Below are 25649 nucleotides of genomic sequence, written 5' to 3' on the forward strand. Positions count from 1 at the left end.
TGGGAGTTTAGTTTGTCTCAGGATCAGGCCCCTAAACTTTATCAGTAGATGAAATATATAACAGTTACAAGATAGAACAGATAAACTGCACAAGGCAAGTCAGATCTTAAGGGAGGCTTTCTTATAGTAGAGGACTCATTTAATATTATAAAGTATAATCCAAGAATACATGGATTATTCTCCTGAAAAGGAATCCTTTTTCACTCAGAAAATAGGTCATGCTTTTGTCCATTTTCTGCTAGCCACTGGGGTGTGTTTGTCATTGTAAGAGAAAGGTTGGCATGTTCAACTTCAAGTGTGCGTGAGGGGGAAAATGTTTGTGTAAAGCTACACCAATTTTTTTAAATTATCAGTTGAACTATCCATTTTGCCATTTGACTCATCTGTAGAGTAGTATATATTTTGTGTTTGTTTTTATAGATTGAAGAAAGAAAGTATTCAGCACAGTTTTAGCAATGAAGCAAAGACCCGAGCCCTTCAGGCAGAGCAAAGAGAGCAGGAGCTGACACAGAAGATGCAACAAATGGAGGCCCAGCATGATAAAACTGGTAGGTGGTTGAAAAAGATTAGAGCCTGGGCACTTACTCACAAGCCAGGCCTGTGCCTTACTGTGAAATGACATCAGGAACACCTGTAACCTTTGGCTGGCCAAAGGGAGCAGATGCTAACTACACCGGAGATTCCGAATTACATATTAGTTAGCGTTTAAAAGAGAAAATGGAAAGTATTGCCCACTGTCTGTTGATTTCAGAGTGCTGCTCTCACATCTGTTGCACCATCTGGATTATGAGTTTATTTACCTGTATTCAAGAAACGTAAAGCTGAGAGAGACCACAACAAAGTAGAAAAACAAAGGGCTTGTTTTTGGCTGGATTTTCAGGCACACATGTTATATAAAGAAAATAGCATCAGAAGCTCTGCGGGAAATGCTCTGAGCTTACAGTTAAAGTCTCCTGAATAGCACTGAACAGTTCCCACAGTACACACATTATAGCTACTCTAAAAGCTTAATGAGTTTGCTTCAGCATCCAAACTAGAGAAAAGCTTTAACCATTAATCGGTTCTTAATTCACTGTCGCAGCTGGATGTAATTCACTGGCTCCAAATTGATATGTTCCTTTATTTAATCTTTGCAGCCTTAAACATTTTTAGCATTAGTATGTTTTTCCCCTAGTCTAGAACAAGGATGTTTAATCCTTTGCATTCTTCAAGTTATCAGTACTGCAGTTTAAATTTACTAATACAAAGCATTGACCATAGCTGGAAGCAGACATCCGTATCACCCTGGCTTAGCTGACCTATAACTTTTTATCTTTAATCTGAAAAGGACTTTCAGAATATGCAATTTTGTTTGTTCACAGTCAAAACATTTTGCCGGTTGTTTTACCATTGTAATGCTCCATGTTTATGGATGGCATTAGGCAAAATAAGGATAACTCCACATTTAATATTTAACCAATTACATTGTTAAAGGCTCAAATTGTAGCTCTTAGACCCCATGGAATGCTAGGTGAGGGAAATCTGTAACATCTACATGATGGTGGAAGGGGTGCTATAACTTTGCAGAACATCATGCCTACCATCTTTCTGGGAAAAACACATTTGCCTGCTACCCCTTTAACACCTCTAGAAAAGAGGTAGCTGACATTCCTTCCCAGCCAGTGCTATTACAAGAGATAGTGAGCCCACATCCACCCTTTGTCCTATGCAGACACGCCTCCTGCAGCATTGTCACTGGTACTAGTGGGCCTTGCTTTGTGTTAAATGAGTACAAACAGCTGCATTATGACTGCCTGCTACACAGAGGTGGTAGAGGGAAAGGAGCTCTCTGTCTCTTCTTTCCCCATTCTGTCCAGCACATCTCCATATGGGCAGCTGTAATTTGGCATAAATTAAAGAATACTAACTTACTTGCCCCTCCTGGTCAGTAAGATATTGTTTAATCTGAGTGTACTGAAACAAGATTGGATGTGTCAACTTTATATCTCTACTAAGAGTGGGAAGAGTTGAAAAAATGGTCATTTTGTACATAAAAATATCAAGTATTATGCATCTATGTATTATAGGGGATAATATATACTACTACTGTAAGTTGGATACAGATGAAAGGACTACAATATTCTAGTCATAATTGTATAAAATGTATTTCATTATATATCATTTATGAAATCTGAAGGAATCTGGTAACAATACAAACAAATAATTTACAGTTTCAGGAATGATTTTAAGACTAGAAATTTAGGGAATACATGATCTTCTCACTTGAATATTGAAGACCTTTGATGTCTAGATAATTGGTTTTGGCCCAGTTTAGGTCAATAGTAACAGAAACTAATCAATATAAAATGGTGGTCTAAGTACAGTTCCCACTGGACATAGGTCTATGTATCTACCTCACATTTGTCAAATGCTGGTTGTCATACTCAATAGAAAGACTGACTAAATGAGCTGATTTCTGCAAAAATGGATGAGATACCTTGGTGGGCCCAGTAAGGACATTATCACTCCTGATTCCATTATCACTCCTGTACCTGTTGGGTATATGGAGGACTTCAAAGCCCAGTGTTTACCAATCTGATGCCCCTCATGAACATAAAATTCTCAAGTTTAAGAAAAACAAGTGTGAATTTGGCACTTATGGTAGTTTTGTCACAAAAGGCTTTTGTCCATTATCACCTTAGATAGCCTCTTTGTTGAGTTGCCTGCATGTCCGTTGTGAATGAGACTGCTTGCTCATCCTACCAGAAAGAGGCAGTAAGGACAACTGTTCAAAGGTCTGGTAGTGTGAGGTGATGCTCAACTGCATTTATGATCTCAAGAGAAGTAGAAGGTGCTCTGTACCTCGCAAGATTATGCCCTAATAATGAATTGCAGGAAAGGATAAGATAAATGTTTGTGGATGTCTGAGGGAAGAAGTGGCTTAGATTTTTCCCATTCAGAAATTCTTAAATTTAGCCATTCTTTGGTAAATTGTGATTAGATCATTATCCCATGTTCAAATGCCTGGAATTTAGACCATATTTTAAAAAAAAGGGGCGGGGGGGATAAGAATACTTTAAATCTTTGTATCAAGTCTTAATTTTATAAATATAAAAATATAATTTCTAGTGAATGAACTGGATTCTTTGCTGACCTCCCAGAATACATTCATAGCAAAATTAAAGGAGGAATGTTGTATGTTGGCAAGGAAGCTGGAACATGTAACAGAAAAAAACAGGTAGGTGTCATTTTGCTACTTAGAAGTGAGCTACTGTATTTATTTATATTTATTATTCTCTTCTAAAACTTGTCATCCACACCTATTCCAAATCTGTTACGGCATCTGCAACTTGAGAAACCAAGATGGGATTTTGCCCAGGGTATTTCTAATTTTACGCTTTTCAAATGATGTTTCCATTTAAATTACTTGGACTATTCAGATCTGAGAAATCATATATTATACTCTTCTTAGGATTAGTATTCTTCAAATAAAAAGTAGTAAATTAATTGTCAAATTGCTACAATTCTAATGTTGTTTGAAATTGTGCTAAAAATAATTAATAAATATTCAGTTAAATATCTTGTCACATGAAGAAGCTGAATTCTGTTGCTTATCTGGGATTAAATGACATTTTTTTTAAATAAGCCATTTAGTTTACAGTAGCACACACTAGCTGGTGGGTCTGGAGTTTCATCACATCTTCCCTCTCAGCAAACTCTTGTGAAAATTGTTGCTCAGTAAGTGTCTGATTCTATAGCCTCCATTCATGTGGCATTTCCATTGAAGTAAATGGTAGTTCTACATGTGGAACAACTAAAAAATTAGACTCCAAAGCAGTTGAGTAAAAGTAGGAGTTTAGAGTTGCACTATAGTCATATACAGTATAGTGTTATGTCCTGCTCATAGTTAGCTCTTAGGCTAGAAGAAGGTTATCCTGCAAAAAATTGGGATACTTTGTGGTTCCAGCACTGAGATTCTGTGTTCATATGTGAGATTAATCAAATAAACCATTTGATTTTGTATTCCAAAAGAGTGAAACTCACCTCTTTGCAGAGAGTCTCCACAAGCCTATCCACCATTAAATCTTACTTGCAAGACAAAGTGGGTATTGAGTGGAGCATAGACTTCGTTCATACTCTCCATATGGGGTGAATTTCATCCAAAGTAAATTTGGAAAGCAAAGGATTTGGAGAAGGGATTAAAAATGGAGGGAATGTAAAATGGGTCATTTTAAAAAGAAACTCCCCTGTTGAAAATGTCATGCTGGTTCCTCAGGAGGCAAAGAAGCAGCACTTTTGCCAGTCAATCTGCCTTTCAGGTTGTCCAACATTGTAAGAGTAACATAAGAAGAATCACAAAATAGGAAGAATTCAGAGAACTGATGAAGCTTGAAGCCATAATTGGCTGCAGGCAAAATAATAATTTAAAATAATTGAATTAAGATTTATTCCACCTGTTCATATAACATGCTAAGGGCTTCCAACACACACACAAACCTTGTCAAGTAACATATGAAGGGTGGGTGCAAAGAATGAAAATATATACTTTTTTTATTTAAATAATTCTCAATATTTCGCTAGTCCCCTCATTTTAGCCAATATTGGCTGACTAACTTAGAAGTGTCAAGGATGTGAAAGAGGACTGGGTAGCACCTTTTTCTATCCCTAAAGAAAGGGTATTTTGTGCATAGGGAGCACAAAGCATGAAGATAATTGTGAGAAGTGGACATATGGTGGGTTGAGGCTGACGACTTTGGAATGGAGGGAATGGGGGTTTGATTCAGTCCAGAAAGAAGAATGGATAAATTGGGAGAGGCAGAATTGTCAAGGGCTTTGAAGATAAGGAGAGGAAAACTGAAATAAAGATGGTGGAAAATAGGAAGCTAATAGAGGATTTGGTGAGACGTGGTTAGAATTGCAGACAATAAAGATGATCTTAGCAGCTGTAATTTGAATGACCAGAGGAAGTAATGTCAGAGCATCCAGTGTGCCATTGGCTTTCACATCCTCTCAGCTCGAAGTAATTTTGTTATCTCATGATCACTGTGTGTGCAACTACAATTCCAGGAGTCAATGGAGAGGGCATTTTCTTTTAAAATAGAATTCTCTTACAGACTTCATAATATGGTGCCTATATATTATTATTCAAAACAGATTCTGATCATATAGTTTATTCAGTGTGTCCTATTTGTCTGACGTAGTGGCCAAACCATAGGTTTCAGTTACTGCCAAAATCCTGGATTGTGCACAGCGCATTAGAGTGTCTAGTCTAGTGATTAGAGCAGAGGTCTGGGACCAGAACATATGATTTCTCTTCCTAGATATGTTGTTTGCCATTCTACTTGGGAACCTTTGTGACGCAGTTTCCCTATTGGTAAAATGTGGATAATACTTAACAGGAGTCCTGTGATGCTATATTAATTAATGTGTGTAAAAACACTTAAGCTTTTGCAATAAGAGATCCAGTAGAAGTATAGATTTATATAAGATATGTGGTGCACATTTAGAAGAAGCAGACTAAGTTTAAGTTTTCAAATGCATTTGTACATGAAATGTGTTACCTCCAGCTGTGTATCTACCTCACTGCACTTCATACGTGGTTCCTGTACAATATCTGTAATACATTTTTTGTTAGGTAAAACCTTTTATTGTGAGCTAACCCCTACCTCGGGCAAGATAGATCTCAGGACAGAATACTGAACAAGATTATACACCCCTCAGGCTGCATAGGAGAAAAATAGTATATATTAAGTATATAGTATATAAACGTGCAAGTGTAAAAAAAAAAAAAATAATAATAATAATAATAATCTAAATATAGTCCTGGGGTTTTTTTGTAGTGTTGGGTTCATTTTTTTCTCAGATTGTTACTGTCTGAGTTCCTAGACTTGTGGATTGATGCATAACACTGCCCATTGTGTACTTGTGATTTGCGTTTTGTAATTAAGGGGAAACAATGGGAGTCCATTGGGTCTCATTATATATAATGGTTGGTTTAATTTGTTTCACTTCTATCTTGTTAATTGTAAATTGATCATTAAGATTTGAATTCTAATCTGTCATCAGGGTTGTGAGTATTGAAGCTAGAGCAATGATCCTGGTTTTAATCACTGATGATGAGAAACAAATTTTACAATTTTGGTACATATTGCAGTTCATATATTTTAACACTGTATTTTATGGTGTTATAAATATTGTTAAATGACATTTAGTGTAGTTTTACTGTTTGGACTATAATGTATAAATTATATTACTGTTTTGGCAACATTAGGTGTCCAACTGTGTGAGTTTAATTGAAGTAAAGAACATACACCCGGTTGAACTATTTTTCTGCATGTTTGGTTGATGTTCTGATTAGAGACTGCACTCGTTATACTCAACACTAGGAGTAGCTTGCCCAAGCTAGTGGTACCAGGATGTGAAATCTGTCTGCAAAACCAAATCATTAAGATGATATGCTATCCACTTAAAGAAGAATTATCCCAATCCCAATTATGTCAATAAAAATTTTACTTTATAGCACTTGTCATTGTAATACTATAAAATTGACTGGTTTTCTGAGAGGCAAGAATAGACACTGCTGCATAAAACAGCTAAGCTCTGATTCTGTGCTGTGGCTCCAAGAAACACAATGCAATGAAGACATTGTAGAAGGAAGTGGGGGAAAGAAATTTTACCAAATCCAAGTGTTTAAAAAAAAAATAATGAATCAGATCTCAAAAAAAAAAAAAGGAGTAACTTAAAAATCATGTTTAAAAAAATTGAATATTTATTTGCTTCCTGGGTTTTGAATTTTAGGGTGCCCTTAGGTTATGTTCTCAAAACTTTCACAGCAGTTTGGGATAAAAACTAGCCTTTGTTTTAAATGAAGGCTGAGATTCTCACATAATCATATAAATCTTGGCGCTCTAGGAAAAACACAAAATATCTAGGGACTTGAGATAAAATTGTGGGAGTTGGCAGCATTGCAAGGTGGTATATTATAAGCCATCTTTCTGCTGTCCAAATTCTGGCCTTCTGCAGGGGTTGGTGCAGCCAGTGATGTAAATTAGGGTAGCTATGAGCTGCTCAGACTTAACAGCGGCCTCCTGAAGGATGTATCATAACCCAGAATCCCCAAAGTGCTATGTGCTACAGTGTTGCCGCCTCACCTTCTCAACACACTTCCCTTCCATTCCCAGCACATGAGGGTTTATGAGGAGAGCAGAGGAGAACCAGTTACACTGGCCCTATGCTGCTTTCGCCCCCATTCTACTGCAGTGTTTTTTATGTCTCATATGCCACCAGAGCAGCACATGGGTACCACAATTGGAAGAGAATCTCGCCCCTAGAATTCAGTCATTCCACTAGGGCAGTGTGTCTCAGTTTTTCCAGACTACTGTACCCCTTTCAGGAGTCTGATTTTTGTTTTGCATACCCCAAGTTTCACCTCTCTTAAAAACTACTTGCTTACAAAATCGGACATAAAAATACGAAAGTGTCACAGCACACTATTACTGAAAAATTGGTTACTTTCTCATTTTTACCATATAATTGTAAAACAAATCAGTTAGAATATAAATATGGTACTTGCATTTCAGTGTATAGAGCAGTATAAACAAGTCATTGCCTGTGAAATTTCAGTTTGTACTGACTTTGCTAATGCTTTTTAGATAGCCTGTTGTAAATCTAGGCAAATATCCAGATGAGTTGATGTATCCCCTGAAGACCTCTGCGTACCCCTATGGGCATGCATACTCCTCGTTCAGCCCTCATTCAGAATGCCTGCACTGGGGTATATTCATAACTCTTATATTTAGTTTCACTAGTTACAATAGTAATGATATGCTATGGATATGTGATAATTTGCACTTACATAATGACTTTTCTGCCTAAATGACTCGAGTCACTTAATATATCTTCATCTATAAAGTCTTACAGTGCCTTGTGATATACTAAGTTGTATTATCCCCTAAACTGAGATGTTGAAAGATGAAATTATTCTGTCACGTAGAGTGAATAAAACATGATTCTTGCTATTCATCTTCTGAGAAATATACTCTGAAACTCAACATAGCAGTTTTAGCTTATTAATAACATTAATACTACTTTGCTTTTATAACAGTACCTTTTACTCCAAGGTTTTAAGGTGCTTTATAAACCATTCAGTAATTAATCTGAAAAACCCTGTGAGGTGGGTTGCTGATATTATTTATTTGTATTTCTGTAGCACCTATGAGAGTTCTAGTCATGCACTGGACCCATTGTGCCAGGAGCTGCACAAACACAGAACAAAAAACAGTCCCTGCCCCTAAGAGGCTACAGTCAGAATGAACAGTTGATGGCAATAAACATCACGTTAGTTCGATTATATTTTTTTTGGTGGGTTTAGTTAGGAGTGATAAGCTAAAGGAAAGGGAGAGGGGATGTTGAAGGGAAAAGCATTGAGGGGGACAGGGAAGAGGAATGACAGTATGATGAAGAGACTGAAGAAGGGGGAGATGGAAGGAGAAGGTTGGAGCAGCCAGTCAGTACAGGGCAGAGAAAGTCCAGTCAGAACTGTAGAAAGTTCTCTGAATGGCCAAAGGATCCCACTTTGGCTTCTTCTGTCCCTACGGGCTGGAGTTTCTGTCTGGCTCTTCTCTGCAGTCTTCTCCCAAGCCCACATGATGGTGGGAAGGGGAGACACCACCTTGGGCCTAGTGCTCCTACAGCTGGGGAGTCTTCCTTGTCCATTGTTATTCCCTTTTGCATATTAGGAAACTCAGATAAATGATTTGTCCAAAGCTGCTGAAGGAGTCTGTGTCAGAACCAGGATTAGAACTGAAGAGCACCTGGTTTCCAGTTCTGTACTTTATCTAGCACATAGACCTAGAGGACTAGATTCACAAAAGGACTTACATGCCTATGTCCGATATTTACATACCACTGACATTCACAAAATTGCTTAGCTGCCATTTAACCCGGGAGGCACCTAAAGTCCCCAACGCATCCAAGTTTCTGCTGGTAGGCATGTACAAAGCCACCCAAGTCCTCATTCCACCCCATAGCTAACGAGCTGCTCAAAGACCTCTCTCATGCCTAAACCCTGTCGGGATTGTCAAACTAGGCATTCCATCACATATCTTGCTTTCAGGTCCTATCTATTGGGCGCATGTAAATCTGATACAGCTCCATTGACCTCATTTGACATCAAAAATGGCCAATTGTCTTTAAAATGAGTCCTTAGTCTGATTGTCCATACCAAGCAAGGGGAATTGTGATCTTGCATAAGTGGGTTTTTACATATCTAGAAGTGAGAGGCTACTCTTATTGTAACTGGGTTACCAAAAAGTGGCATACCATGACGTCATATCTCCAGATGCTAGGAAGTGGCTTGGTAAGTTAAAATGAACATAGATTTTTTCTGTAGGTTCTAATAAGAGCCTATTTACGCATGCATGTAAAGAAGTCTTATAAAGGTTGAGACTACATAGTGATGGCCCAGTATAGGATGAAATCTGACAACATCCATCACCACTGTGTTTTTACTACTTTAGGTCTGAAGTCAGCCAGCTTAGTCAGGAAAATGAGTACGTTCATGATAGGCTGGAGAAGATGCAGAAAAGAAATGATGAACTGGAAGAACAGTGTATCCAGCATGGGAGAATGCATGAGAGAATGAAGCTAAGGTAGGAAGTTCTATTAATCCATCCATATGTGGTATACTATGCAGTACCTATTGTGTTGTATAAACAAGAAAAAAGCTTTAGTCTTTATTTTATGAGAATGACCAAAACCTCACAGACCATCCTTTGTTTGTTCTTTTGCTTGTACTGTTTTGGATAAATAGCAGGAAAGCATGTTCAGTTTCCATGCTTCCCTGAAGAATTTAGACCTAATTTATTTAGCATATGTGTTGTAGGCTGCTTCTGCTGTTTGGGCACTCTCAGATGAATTATCATAAGAACAGTCATACTGGGTCACACCAGTGGGCCATCTCATGCAGTATCACATATTTCAATGATGGCCAGTGCCAGACGCTTTAGAGGGAACAAAAAGAACAGGGCAATTTATCAAGTGATCCATCTCCTGTTGTCCAGTTGCAGTTTTTAGCAGTCAGAGGTTTAGGAACACCCAAAGCATGGGTTTGCATCCCTGACCATCTTGGCTAATAGCCATTAATGGACCTATTCTCCATGACCTTATCTAATGCTTTCTTGAACCAATTATACTTTTGGCCTTCACAACATCCCCTGGCACTATTACAAAGCAGTTCAGCTATATTCACATCTTGCACCATATCCTGTGCACCATTTAGCAATAATATGTCTTTCTTTTGTGCCCTTATTTAATATGCTATATTTTTCAGTACTATTTTCTTAACACATCTAGTTATTTGTGTTTTAATATAAACATAAACCTGTCACTGAAAATCTAAGTATTAATAAAGTAGAAGCTATTCCATTTTGGCCAATAGCTTGAAAGTACCAATTATTTGATATTATTTGAGTTACTCTTATGGAGGCATCTCCCCACTCAAGTAGTGTCCCATCCCTTAGTTCTGTGGGCTGAGAATGAGGAAGGGCAGAAGCTTTTGGGGGAAAAGCCAGCCTTCAAGAGTAGCAGAGACTTCCCTAGCAACATGGGAGTGGGAGCAGTTGCAGTGGGGTTGGTGTGAGGCTCTTTCTGGACATCAGTGTTAACAGCATTCTGCATGCCAGAGACTCCCGTCCACTTTGTGCTGTGCAAGCAGCATTTAATGGCCATAAACTGGCCAAAAACAGCTGGTGGAGAATTTTGCCTGCGTGGAGGAGATCAGCCATCTATTCTATCACCAGTTTCATCATGCTCCTTCCACCCTGGGTTCTCGATGTAATAGGAAGGAGGGGATGCTGGGAGGGAGCTTGGGAAATACGATGAGGAAAGGGGCATAGCAGAGTATAGCTCTGGTACCCCAAATCCTGCATTCTGGAGGGACTTCAAGCCAGTAATGTAAGTTAGGGCTGCCCAGAAGGCAGCTCTACATTATGCTGGAACTGGACAGTCCTGAACCAGGGAGTGAGCTGCAACCAGCTCTCTACAACCCCCAACTCCATTTCAACAGAGTTTGGATGGACCAGCGTATCAAGGCCTATGTGTTACACAGGGAATTCTGTCTGGTGATTGTTTGCCCCACCCCCCTCCTGCCTCTCTCTAACACAGTTCCTCTTCTGCTGAGCTCTGTCTCTTTCCCTCCGTTCTTCCTTTTCCTTCCTTTTTGCTTGCTTTCTCCCAGTAACTCATCCTGCTCCTGCCATCTCACTTCTGCCCCCATAGTTAAACTTCAAAGGGGAAAAAAAAAAGATTCTGAAATCTCAGATTGTGCACTTAATCTGTGAAACCACATGATTTCATTGTTATCTTCATCCTCCCTCTCCCTGACTCTCCCTTGGTTCCTTGCATTAGTTGTTTTATATTAGATTCCAGCCTTGGGGAACAGGGAGCATGTCGGCCTATATATTTGTACAGTGCCTAGCTAAGTGAAGCTCTAATCTCAGTTGAGCCTTCGGGTACTACCACAGTAAGTATAAGTAAGGAAAAAATCTGGCTTTTTTATTATTGGAAGTTGAAAACTGTTATGTTGCATTTTAATTGGTAAAATGGATTTTCATCTCTAAAATATTGGTTTAGGCAGCTGATGTGGGATAAGTAAAAGTGAAGACCTTTCAAGTTATAAATGGCTGCTAGTATAACAGCACCTGAAATACTCTGCTTATGGAGCACACATTCACGGTGTAATCCATGCTACTATAGGAATTCCAGCCTCACCTCTGCTTTTAGAAAACGTATGTATTGTCTCTTTATACTGGAATAAGGACGGGAGATATTACATATGGTTTAGTTAGGCTGCTATGTCACAATGCAAAATTACTGGTACCTTCCCCCCACCCCAATGATTCCCACCTCCCAATTCACATACCTCCCAGCCTTGTTGACCCTGGGCCATGGGGAGTGCTTCACAGTTCCCTGTCACATCCTGCATGTGCATGTCCTACCATAAAATTTTGATGTGTAAAAAAAAGTTCCAGGATCAGCCCCATTTCCCTCTTAACTCTAAGCATTAAGGCTACCCCTTTACACATTCCTAAATCATTTCCCCCGCATTGCACCACAGTCATATCTGGTGCCCACTGATAAGCCCCCACTGTATACAGAAGTGGCATCAGCTGGTCCCATAATATGCCCCTCCTTCTGTGCTAGCTCAGGACTGCTTCATCACTATTCCCCAGCTGCGAACACTCAGACAGCCTGGATGCCCATCCATAAAAAATGCTATGCCCACAGATCCATACCACTGTTGGCATGGCCTGTATTCCTGCATCTGGAATAACAATGCAAAATAAACAACAAAAAATTCCCTACCTGGGATCTCATGTGCATTCTGTATGCTTCTGAATGCCAGTGCCTGAATTACCCTAGAACCCATACCCAGCTGTGCTGCTGCTGTTGTAGTCTAAATCCTGAATGAGTAGGAACCAAATTCCTGGGCCGGAAGCCCCAGCCTTATCAGTCACCATAACAAACTGGTATGTTGTGAGAGAACTCTAGTCAACCTTGCATAAAGAAGGGCCCATCGAAAACATCTGTATTTTTTCTTTTTTTCTAGCTTAGTACCCAGGCCACTCTGCTTCATTATTACTAGCTTGAATTTCAGATCTGTCTTTTGTCAGCTTTTAGGGCAACATTTAATATGCATTAGAATGAAACAGAGATCATGAAGAAGTTGTTCACCCTTTTCTATACAATCAGCAATTTTATGCACTAAAAATGAATCAAAGCATTACAACAGAACAGAAAATTGATTTGAGAGGAACGTGGTCATGCTGCAGGCAGTGCCTTAACGTCGCCTATTGCTTTTAATGATGGAGAGCACTAAAACCAGTGCAGTAACTGTGTTTTTCCTAAATTTAATATTTTATAATGTATAAATATGGCATAGATCATCATCTAACTGGGCCATAGTTAAAAGATTTTTACCGGCATATTAAAGGGGAAAGCGATGAATGCTTTGGTTTTATAGTAGATCTAATTCTGTATTTATTTAGACTCCAGGTAGTTAATAGAATGTTATCAGAAACAGCTTTAAAATCACAGTAAGGTTGTTTTTACAACTTCCACAATGAAGAAAGGTAGTAGATTTCAATACTAGCTAAGCTAATGTATTAAGTTTGTTCCCAAAGGTCATGAACTTGACTATGAATTGTTCATGTACACTAAGTACAAAAGCAAGTCACAAAAAGCCACTGTTTTCTAGCATATGCATTTGATGCTCTCCTCCCAAAACCAAAAATCGTAGTGACGTTTTTAGTCTGCTGTTCTAGATCTCTGCAGCCTGCTGCTGCCTTACCCAGGCTATTCTTTATTTTATTTTTTTTTTTAACTTAACAGTAATGGAGTTTGCTGCATTGTTCAGCCTTTTTCTCAAATTGTAGAGATTTCACGGAAGTGGTATAGAGAATGATTACCCCTCTGCACAGTGATGCATTTCTTCTTTGTATGCAACCACAAATAACACTTTTTGCTGCTGTATCACACAGTAAGCTTGCTTCTAATTTGCTATATGCTGTTACTCCAAGGTCTCTTTAGGCATTACTGCTTTCCAAGTTTCTCACTTTTATTGATCCTCTTGTTTGGTTCTACAGCCAGTTTTCAGTCTGTGACAATATTTTTATCATTCTCAAAATTAATTCAAATTGATTTTAACTTTCCATGAGTCAAATACTTCATAAAATTGAGACAGGCTATCTGTGTTTCAGTCCCTTCATATAATAATTTTGTAATTCTGTCAAAACCAGAAGTCGGTGTTCTTCATAAACACTACGTATTGTTCATAATCGTGTTGCCCTCTAGATCTTTTATAGAGTCTTCTCCTTCTATATTATAGTTAAACCTGCTGGATGGTAACTGCAATGATCATCATCCTTTACTTCTTTGGATATTAATATCACATTTTCTCTCCTTTGTGCCTCTGGTCTTTCACCAGATGTCTATGATATTTCACAAATACTGAGTGAATCAATAATTTGTTGTCACAGATGAGATGTTCTACAAATACACGTTTGCATTTATATTGTAACGAAATATGGTATTTATAGTGAGGAAAAAAGGTAACTCTTATTTGTCATCACTTCGTTTTTTGCTTTGAGATACAAAGGACAGGGGAAATAACCTATTTTATAGTCCTTTCTGAGTTCCATGAAACAGTAGTTAGAGTAAGACCTTATTAATTGATCAGTCAACTTGTTTTGAAGGAGCAGCTTGGAACTGTTTGTGTCAATGAAATAGACAAGATAACACTTTCCCCTATTATTTCTATCTTTCTCTGTAGAAAATATGCTGTTTGTAAACATCTGTTCTGATGATATGGAGTGTTTTTAAGAACAAGGTTATTTTATATTTAAATTACAATAATTAAAGTTGTTTTTGAGTCACTTCTTTGAATATAATGTAAATATTCATCCCTTTTAGTTTTGTTTGCTCAGTGAAATGTGTCATTAAAAGAAAGTAGATGTCCGTCTGAATGATAGATGGTTGACACCTGCTATTGAAATGAAATTGAGCTGAGAAATTTGCAATTTGTGGGAGTGAAGGAGAGATGTTAGGATTCTCTCTGAAGCTTAAATGGGCTGTACAGTTGTTGTTGTTGTTGTTGATCTAGCAGCCCATGATGCCCTCCATGGCTTGTCCTCCCTTCTTTCTTTTACCTGCCTTCTTTTTACATCAGCTTGTTCTTTATTATCTTCTTGTTCCCACGTGCTTTTAATTTTAAGATGGATTTTTGAGGGTGAGTAAATTAATTCAGAAGCATTGTCTAAATTGTGGCATTTGATCAAGATGACAGTGTCATTGCTCTGTCACTGGAGATGTGGGGTCAACTTGGTAACTTTACAATTCTGAATCTCGGAGAAATGGCGCTTTGAACACAGTTCTGCAAAGAATGTATTAGTATTTCAATTTATAAATATAATTTTGTCATTAAAGTCTGCATTTTGCCATTCTGCAGAAAATGACTCTTAATAGTAAAAAGTGTGTTTTTCTCGCTAAGAGGAAAAAAAATATTACAAGGCCAGTTATAAGTAAAGGCAACCAGCAAAGGAATATAAGATCAAATATAGCAAAAATAAAACCTAAACCAAACCACTACCACCTTCCTTTCCTCCAAAAATAAATAAATTAAAAAATTATACAGGATAGTAAATCTGCCATTTTTAGGTTCACCTGAAATGTTGGCTCGGGTGTGTATTGTCTATACTTTCAGTACCAATTTTAAAGTACTCTGCACACAGTTCTCTCTGTTGCAGTGATGGGACCTGTACTAGCTGGTGACAGGGAGGAGTTGAGGGTGACTTGCTTTAGGTGTATTAATGATTGAACTTATTAATTTGTAATTAATATACAACCATACTATCATAGGCAAGGATTTTGTCAGCTCTCTTAAGCTTTAATTGATTTTGATCTAGTCTAGTGTGTTCAGCACTTGTTACTTATCACTCGACTTTTCTAATACACTCCCCTTCCTAACCATTAGAATGATGTTGGTTAATGTAAGGGTTTGAGCACAGTTTATGTCTTCAGGCAGCATCAACTCTCTGACCTTTCTCCATTGGAATGCCCACTGGCTGTAAAAGGAAGCATGTTACTTAGGCCTGGTCTACACTACGCGTTTAAATCGATTTAATGGCCGTTAAATCGATTTAATGCTGTACCCGTCCACACTACAACGCCCTTTACATCGATATAAAGGGCTCTTTAAATCGATTTCTGTACTCCACCCCGACGAGAGGAGTAGCGCTAAATTCGATATTAACAATTCGGATTACGGTTAGTGTGGACGGAAATCGACGTTATTGGCCTCCGGGCGGTATCCCAGAGTGCAACACTGACCGCTCTGGACAGCAATCTGAACTCGGATGCAGCGGGCAGGTAAACAGGAAAAGCCCCGCGAACTTTAGAATTACATTTCCTGCTTGCCCAGCGTGGAGCTCTGATCAGCACGGGTGGCGATGCAGTCTCAAATCAAAAAGAGCTCCAGCATGGACCGTACGGGAGATACTAGATCTGATCGCTGTATGGGGAGACAAATCTGTTGTATCAGAGCTCCGTTACAGAACACGAAATGCCAAAGCATTTGAAAAAAAATCTCCAGGATACACAGCGCTGCGTGACAAGCGTAACGGGAAGCCAGAGACTCAAATGGACGCTCATGGAGGGAGGGGGGGTACTGAGGACTCCAGCTATCCCACAGTCCACAGCAGTCTCTGAAAAGTATTTGCATTCTTGGCTGAGCTCCAATGTCTGTAGCTTCAAACACAGTGTCTGGCGTGGTTCAGGGAACAGCTCCTCAGTTTCTTCCCCCCCCCCACCGCGTGAAAGAAAAGGGAAAGAAATCATTCCTTGACTACTTTCAATGTCACCCTATGTGTACTGAATGCTGCTGGTAGACGCGATGCTGCAGCAGTGAAGAGCAGTATCCGCTCCTCTCCCCTCCCCCCGGTGGTAGACGGTACAGTATGACTGATATCCGTCATCCCATCAGCCCGTGAGTGCTCCTGGCTGCCCTGATGGCTGATGGCCGGGGCGCCTGGGTCAAAAAATGGGAATGATTCCTGGTTACTCCCAGTAGATAGGTCCAGAACGGCTGGTAATAACCGTCTTCATCATAGCAACTGGGGGCTGAACTTCATCAGCCCCCTCCCTTTCCTGTGTAAAGAAAAGATTCTGTACTGCCTGGACTGTCATAGCCCCGGGAGGCTGCCTCCAAGTCTCTGTCTTTTCTTTTTCTGCATTCTTTATAACTTCATGACCCAAATGGCAAAGGGGGGGGGGGGGACACTGCCACGGTAGCCCAGGAAGGTTGGGGGAGGAGGGAAGCAACGGGTGCGGTTGTTGCAGGGGCACCCCCTGTGAATACTGACACGGAGCAGCTGTGCTCTCTGATACACTGGTTCTCTAATACACTTGCCCTCTTATTCTAGGCAGGACTGACTCTATTTTTAGAAACCATAAGGGAGGGATTGACTCAGTCCCAAGTGAGTCAATCCCAATTTTGCTTTCAAAAATTTTCAGCCAGGGGCACTCATGATAGCAGCAGACAGTACAGAGAGGGAGAGATAACCGTCATCTCATTGCCAGTTTACTCCGGCAGTAGACGGTACAGAACGACCGGTAACCATCTCTGCTATCATTGCAAAAGCAAGTGAATGCTGCTGTGTAGCGCTGGAGTATCGCCTCTCTCTCCGCGGCATCCAGTACACATACGGTGCCGGAAAAAAAAAAAGCTGAACGGGCTCCATGGTTGCCGTGCTATGGCGTCTGCCAGGGCAATCCAGGGAAAAACGGCGCGAAAGGATTGTCAGCTGATGTTTTCCCGGAGGAAGGAATGACTGACGACATTTACCCAGAACCCCCGCGACAATTAAGATTCAACCCTGAATTCCAAGGGGCGGGGGGAGACTGGGAACTATGGGATAGCTACGGAAGTGCTACCCACAATGCAACGCTTCAGACATCGACGTTAGCCTCGGAGCATGGACGCACAACGCCGAATTACTGTGCCTAGTGTGACCGCATGAAATCGAAATTATAATATCAGTTTTATAAAAAACCGATTTTAGCAAATTCGATTTTATCCCGTAGTGTAGACGTGGCCTTAGAGTAGCTAGCTCTTCTTCCAAACGTTGGCCTGCCCCATTCTTCTTAGAGCCTAGATGGAGTGTGGAGTTACAGCAAACGGGGAAAGATGTCTACATGTAGTCTGAGAGCATCTCTCTTAACCATGTCCTTTCTTTGCATTAGCCTGCCAGGCCTTACTCCATAGTTCTTCTTTTTCCTGAACTAGGCAATCAGATGGAGTATATGGACCATAGTTTATAAAGTGCATGTGGATTCTTGAAGTTATTTTATATTATCAATAAATTATTGATTTGGAGTCTTGTAAATATTGTTTTTCAAGGATTGTTTAGAATACTCTAAATGGGGATATGGATGTTCTGTACAATAATAGTCTGAAAATTAGAGAACATTTTTGCTGGCAAAATGGTCAATACTTTATTTAATTTCCTCCAGTTGTTTAGAATCTCTTAAAAGGCTATTCTATTGTGATAAGGGTTGGCTTGCATGTTTTGGTATGTGATCGTTTATTATTTTCTGGTTGCTTGAAATGTCCTGTGTTAAGAGGAACGTACCAGGCAAATAGTAGTTTGTTCACATTTGTACTTGCCGAACAGGATTTTACACTCCAACACTGTGCAATCTGTGTAGTCTATTTTTATATCTAATATAAATACTCTAAATAATTTATATATTATGTCTGAGCATGTATACACACATGCACAAATTTGTGTAGAGCATTTATATAGATGGACTTTTTACACCTATTTCAACTATGTTTCTGGTAGCTGAAAAGAAAGAGCCTACAGGATTGGCAATTTGGGGCAGATGTGTTTCTATTCCTCGGGCATCAGTGGTTGTAAGTTAACTATAAAAATGTTATAACCATCTGTGTAACAAGACGGCAGAGATCTGCTCTTGCCTGTTACTATAAATAAGAAGGAGATTTGTTTGACTTCATAGACATTGGATTTATAAAGATTATATGTGTCAAATCATAACTATGTGCCATGCTGCTAGGATGTGTCTGCAGCCAACTACCTAGGGTGGTCTTCCCTTCAGACATTCCAGTGAAGCACACAACAACTGTTTAGAGATGTCTGTATAGCACAATATGTGATGAATTATGTGTGTATTCTTCCTATGAGGAAATGCCTGATTTTCATGGATAGCCTTATCTGCAAAAATAGAGTTAAAATGGACCTTTAAATGGGTCACTTAGCGAGTAAAACAAAATCATGTCTCAAGTTCTCTTCCTGCCCCCACTCCCAAAAAAGTAATCCTAAGATATTTCCTTTTAAAAATGTGTTGTATTATGCTTTTAAGCGATATGGTCTGGATACATAATATTTGGGGGGAGGCGGATAGAGAAGTTAATCTCAGACCTACGTCACAATATTTGATTTACTAGGACTACTACCTCCCTACACAGAGAGATTTGAATTTCTGTGAATTTCTTTGGCAAACTTCTAGTAAAACAGTCAATTAAAAATCAAAATCCTTTCCTGATAATCAAGTCAATCAATTTACATTAAAAAAGCCTATATTTTTATGGATGGTTTACATACTACTGAAAATAATTATCTGTGCGGGGGGGAGACATAGGAAAAGTGAAGTTATTAAAAGGCCCTTTTTAATCCAATGTCCTTCATATTTTGAATATATTTTCCTCCTGATCCTTATTATAGATAGGTTAATATTTTTTTAAGTGAGAAGAAAATGTTAATGTGACCTTGTATTTAATAGACATGTCTATCTTCAGGCATCTGTAGGGGAATAGCTAAGTGTAGAGTCAAATGTCCAGAAAAGTGAGTCTTGTTTTTTAATTAAAATGTATTCATGTTTATAACGAAAGCAAACAAAGACATACATCTCTCTAAAATATCTAGTACTAAAGGTGTCTCAATATATAAAAATATAAGTTTTTTCTAAGCATCCATACTCATACCCAGATATCTGTATGGGGAGCTTCATGGCAGCTGGATTGCCTCAACATTTGGAGGTCAAGTGGTTCGTGTAGCCTTTCATTCAAGGAGTTTCTCTTTTTTGAAAAGCTTTGTGTCACTACGTTCTGCATTGCAGTGTAGCCAAATGAGACTCTCATCTCTGTCCAGGATTTGGGGTTATCTCTATCATTTATACACTGCCATTAGAAAGACTTTCATTGTAGGCTGGGAAACACAACACTCCAGAGAAGTAATATTAGGAAATAATGAAAGGATGAGATTCTGTATAGAAAACAAATCCTGTCAGAATCTGAGAATGTATTTGGCTTCTGTTTAATGTGCTTGGCTGTTTGCACACAGTACACATGGTCTGGAATAGAAACTGGATTTTAAAATCTCTCTCTCCCTCTCACTCTCTAGCTAAGTATTTGTCTATTTGCTATTTATTTATTTATTTATTTATTTATTAGTGCTTCCATTTAAAATATTTATCATTTGTATCACATAACACACTGAATTTTCCCCACAAAATATTATCTAAAAAAAGTTTATTCTTCAACTACATGAACAGCAGATGTATAAAACAAAAAATAATTTTAGCTGATACAGACCTGCAAGCATCTACAGTAAATGAAAGACAGAGTAATCGAGGAAAATATGTTCTACAATTCTGTGTAACTCAGTCCTTGCTAATCTTAACATGGTAATGTCAAATGGTTGGAGGGAAAGTATTGCATACAATTTCCATATTGTGGGTTTTTCTGTTTGAATTTTCATTCAAGTATCTAGTGTACTGATTAATTTATTAATAGAATGTAAGACACCTAAAAGCATCAAATAATAACGTTTGATAGCCTTGCAAAATTCTCCTTGCCTATTCACCCTAAATGAGTGGTTTCTTTTAAATATTTTTTTTTTATCATCCCTGTAAAAGGCCATGGACTAGTTTTTTTTGTGACAAGGCTGGTAAATGTCCATGACAATATTGCAAGGCAGATTTATGACAGGACATTACAGTTAATTTACACATAGGAAAAACATGTATATCCATGCAGTCAGAATGTGACCCCTCTGCCCTTCAGCAGCTGCGAGCACTCAGAAGCCAATACACCCTTTAAGGAAACAGTAGTTGGCCTTTCCTGCAAGTGTTTTCCCACCCCACCCCACTCCAATACTACTGGGGTACTCTGCCTGCCTTTGCACTCCACAAGCAAATCCCTCCAAAAACAGATATCTGGATACTTTACATTCATGTTCACCTCTTAACTGTGGCAGCAAAAGTCTTTAACTTGCAGATTGTAAACCAGGTTTTTGACTATCCAGAAACATAACAAGCCCTGAAATAAGTGCTGTATTTAAGAGAGTGTAGTGCAAGCACCCAGGCTGTCCTTATCACTTTCTGCAACCAGCACAACTGTTGGTTAATATGGTTCTCAGTGCTCAACATTAATCTAATGTTGATGAAGGCCTTCCCCAAACTGATCTTACTACAGAAATAGGCAAGGTGATGCTCTTGATAGCCCAAACAAGAGTCTGTTGTTTGGCATGCCGAGTCCTAGAAATGTGTGTCCCAAAACAGATTCCTCCAGAGGGGCTGGAGTAGACAGATATCACTAGATGTGCACTCGAAGCACTGCAATTAAATCCTATTCAGTTGTACTAGGAAAAGCTCCCAGAGGTCTGTTCCATCGTAATGAGCTGTTGGTAGTGATGAGAATGGGGCCCCTTGTCATGATACCAAACAGGTAAGAGTTGTGAACCACCATGTGAAAGAGAGCATGCCTGCTAATTTCTGCCTCAGCCGTACCAACATCCTTTAACCACTGTGATCTTTTCTCTGAACCACTCGGCCTTGTCAGGGTGTTCAGTTCAGTGCTGAAAATGGTTAAATTGGTATTCATGGACCTCCATTTTGTCGTATGTATGGGAGAAACATATGTCAAAGATGTTCAGCCAAGAAATGAATGGTCTGGATCAACATGTCATAGTAATCATATGCTAGCAGACCCATATAAAGAAAATTGTATAAGTAATAGCAATAGCAATAACAAAACAACTCATTCACTTCAGGCACTGGCTAAAGGTCTCAAATGTACAAAGAAAATAGAGCAATCCAGCGGCACAGTCTTTTCAAAATAGATTGCCCTGGAAGACACACCCTCCTACCTCAAAGGCAGAGCATTCAACAGTTTTGAGCGGGTTAGGATGAGTGTACATTTTCTTCCATACATTTAAGAAAAAGAAAACCCACCTTTTTGATACTTTAGACTCCTGCTGATAATTGCTTATCTTAATTAATTAGCCTCTTTGAGTTGGTAGGGCTATTCCCACCTTTTCAAGTTCTCTGTATGTGTATATATATCTCCTTACTATATGTTCTATCTGTTCTATGCATCCGATGAAGTGGACTGTAGCCCACGAAAGCTTATGCTCAGATAAATTTGTTAGTCTCTAAGGTGCCGTGAGTACTCCTGTTTTTTCTAAAAAATTGAGCATTTAAGGCCTTGACTTAATTTATAGTCACCTAATTTTCTTCATTCCATATTGTGATTGCATCTGTGTGTTTAAAGTTCTGTTTTCTGTGTTGTATTCTTCTGATATTTCAGGATATAAAATAAGATGTTTACAAATACCAACCAGAGGCTGATACTATGCAGCAATTCAACAGCAAATATCTACTTTGGGTATTTAACCATAATTGGGATCTTTGATTGGCCTTACTTGAACTCACAATAGCAATAAAATCTAACTACCAATCCATTTGGCAAACTTCTTTAAGCAGTAGCAAATTTGCTTTTGCTTTTGCTGTTTTTGTACACCTCTTCGAGATTTTAGGCTCAGGCTGTTTAACTTGCAGTTTTCCTATAATGGAGAACTTAAAATGAGGATAGATGAGTACCGCTAAAGCAGCCTGGCAAACTGTCATGAAAATTTACCAGCTCAAAATCTATACATCTGCCTGTTAACAAAATGATCATCATGAGGGGAGGGACCTGAAACTAATGATGATTTACTTTCCCAGCAACAGAGAAGCAAGTAGAATTTTGCAAGGCTGTTGGAAGAGTGTTTTTTTTTCTTTCTAATGATGATAGTTTGATTCTGCTGGGCTCAGTACTGCTCCTATTGAATGTGATGGTAGCAGTTCTTGTTAATGATATAACTGTCCCCTTTTTTGAATTCTACTGTGCAGCTGGCTTCAACTAGATCTTGTGCCAGTGAGTTCCACAGGCAAGCTAATAGTGTGTTTTTATTTTGTTTTTTGATTCTTTTTATCATTTTTTTTAAGTTTGTGGCCTTTCAATTTAATTGAACATCCCATTGTTTTTGTATGATGAGATTGGGCAAACAGATGTGCCCAGACTATCTTCTCTGTATCATTCATATTATACCTTTTATCATGCACCCTCTTGTTCATCTTTTTCTAAAGTAAATCATCCCATTATTTTCAATCTCTCTCCATATGAAAGTCTTTCCGTGGCTCTAATTATTTTTGTCAGTCACCTCTGAATGTTCTCTAAAAAGAGCAATATTCATTTTAAAACCTAAAGACTAATTAGAGTAGAGACCTACAATGCATATGAGTTAATGTTGCTCTGATAATACAATATTCTGACCCAAGAAGATGATAGTGTAAGGGTGTGTTCTTTCAGACCTTATAGGAGAAGTCACACTGAAGCAAAGACTCCAGGAGGTACGTGGTAATGGCCAAATCATGAGAGATGTTAAGGATCTGCAATTCCTGTTTACCCAAGGGAACACTGTAGATGCTCATTACCTTGCATGATTTGGTGTCAATGTGGAAACAATGGGAGAAGCTAATGCATTAATCTAGATTTGTTCACTTAATTTTTGTTGTTGGAAAACAAAATAAGTGCATGTGTTTAGTGAAGGAACTGAGATTTGAAAAATGTGTCAGTTTTAAACTCAGATCAGATTCCAATCTCTGTTACCCCAATATAAATATACTCAAAGCCAGGCTACCGTGTATAGTTGCCTAGGTCCTGATCCTGAGCAGGGTTTAATACTCTGAACTCAGTGGAAGTCAGGGGTAGTGACTACCTCCAAGATCAGGCCAGTAGTTCCAACAAATAGTGACAGTCATTGTGTAGCCTAAACCTTAGTACAACGTTTTAGTGTGTATGCATAGTGGCCATTTAATTAATAGCATTGTCATTTTTAAAGATTGTTTTTCAAACAGCCACAACTCCTCCACAGAGAGTACCAATTCTTGGTGTTTTATGGTCACTTCTCTGCTGATATAAGCTGGTGTAACTCTGTTGATAGTAACAATGCTGCACTCACCCATACCAGCATCAATTTAGCCTTTAAATGTCAGCCTTTTTAAGTAACCCATATACAAAAATTCTTCTTTTTTTTCCCCCTAAATATGGTTATTCTGATTGGATAACTCAATGGTGGAAAAAAAATTGTTCAAACTTTCAAAAATAAAAAAATTCACCTATGGATCGATGCCAAGCATGGACAGCTCCACAGGATACATATTTGGAAACACATGAGCTGAAAAACAAAAAGAGGAGTCTAATTAAAATGGTTTTGTAACCTTAACTGTTGCTGCCATGAGAGCTATTGTTGTTTGCTGTACCATATTGCAAATGTATTAATCAATTTACACAAATACCCATTCATTTAAATATGCATCACAACTGAGTTTTATAAGTAAAATGCACAAGTGAGCTGAAATGAGGCATCTGTATCACTGGGAAATGGCTTTAAAAGGCTGGACACAAATGGAATTTTCTCATTGACTTTCTCAATGTCATCCCTATGTCAATAAAATCCAGAGAAAATGTGTTTTAAATTTTGCCCTCTTTAAATTTCCATTTGTAATAGCAGTAACACACTTCAGGCAGTGCATTTCTGGGGGATTATTGCATTTCTCAGGTGGCTGAAGTCAGTCACCCTTCAGTCTCATGCCTCACAACACACCCAAGGCGAGCAATAATCCCCAGCAAGGCACTGCTTGTCTTGTCTTATTGCTTAATTATTATACCTATTTAATGCTACTTAGAACATTGTCAGCTGTTGAGAAAAGGTAATTATCACTAGTCAAATGAAAAACACTTTTTTGGCTGCCTTACGGATACACATTTTACTGGTACCTTGATACATAATGAAGCCTGATAGCAAAACTTTTGCTTGTCTCTTCTTCAAGCCACAGCTGTTTCCCTGCTAAATTCATCCCATCTGTTTTCCCTTCCGTAAGGCTGTAGGCAGTATAGCATAAGTACAGAAGCAGTTCAGTGCTATTTTGGATAAACATAACTGAAATTTGAATCCTTGCCATTTGCAATGCACACATTTTGTTTTACTGCTGTAAAGAGAGCTGTCAAAATAAAAACTACATGGATAATTTACTGAAATACAGTTAAATGTAAGGATGATCAAAGGGAAAAAATAAAAATATACCTAGGGTCAATCTTACTGTCTAGATGTACGCTGAATCATTGACCTCTTGACACTGAGGAGTCCAGAGCTGCTGGCAGTGAGCACTGAAGAACTCTGAATTAGTGCACAGAATAGGGAAGTTTAAAATCCCGGTGTCAAAAGGTTAGCAAATAACATGTAACCATGTGTGATGGAATCATATGTGATATCTAATTTAAACTAGGTTCGACGGGGACAGGTGAGCAAAGCCCACAGGTAAGTGGGGAACATGAAGACCTGGGAGATGGGTCGGAAACAAGAGGGAGCGTGGGCTATAATGGCAGAGAGAAAGGAGGGTCAGGGCAAAACTGGGAGGCAAGATCAAACCAGTATCTTAGATGCCTATATACAAATGCGAGAAGTATGGGTAATAAGCAGGAAGAACTGGAAGTGCTAATAAATAAATACAACTATGACATTGTTGGCATCACTGAAACTTGGTGGGATAATACACATGATTGGAATGTTGGTGTGGATGGGTATAGTTTGCTCAGGAAGGATAGACAGGGGAAAAAGGGAGGAGGGGTTGCCTTATATATTAAAAATGTACACACTTGGACTGAGGTGGAGGTGGACATAGGAGACGGAAGTGTTGAGAGTCTCTGGGTTAGGATAAAAGGGGTAAAAAACAAGGGTGATGTCGTGCTAGGAGTCTACTACAGGCCACCT

General features: G+C 38.8%; 1 protein-coding gene across 9 annotated transcripts in view; it reads left to right on the plus strand.

Annotated features, from left to right (window-relative positions):
* The window catches only part of SDCCAG8 (SHH signaling and ciliogenesis regulator SDCCAG8), a 160173-nt gene that overhangs the window by 91037 nt on the left and 43487 nt on the right, over window positions 1-25649 (plus strand). For 4 of the 9 annotated variants that reach the window (XM_032801090.2, XM_032801089.2, XM_032801088.2 and 1 more), the window contains exons 14-16: window positions 421-548; window positions 3109-3217; window positions 9498-9629. The exons of 1 other annotated variant lie outside the window; for it this stretch is intronic. In XM_032801090.2, the coding sequence (XP_032656981.1) occupies window positions 421-548; window positions 3109-3217; window positions 9498-9629 (369 nt within the window). Of the gene's footprint in view, window positions 1-420; window positions 549-3108; window positions 3218-9497; window positions 9630-25649 lie in introns of those variants that run through there. 4 more of the 9 variants (XM_075064200.1, XM_032801097.2, XM_032801095.2 and 1 more) reach the window with 4 other exon arrangements.

This window comes from Chelonoidis abingdonii, chromosome 3 (assembly GCF_003597395.2).
Source record: "Chelonoidis abingdonii isolate Lonesome George chromosome 3, CheloAbing_2.0, whole genome shotgun sequence".
NCBI lineage: Eukaryota > Metazoa > Chordata > Testudines > Testudinidae > Chelonoidis > Chelonoidis abingdonii.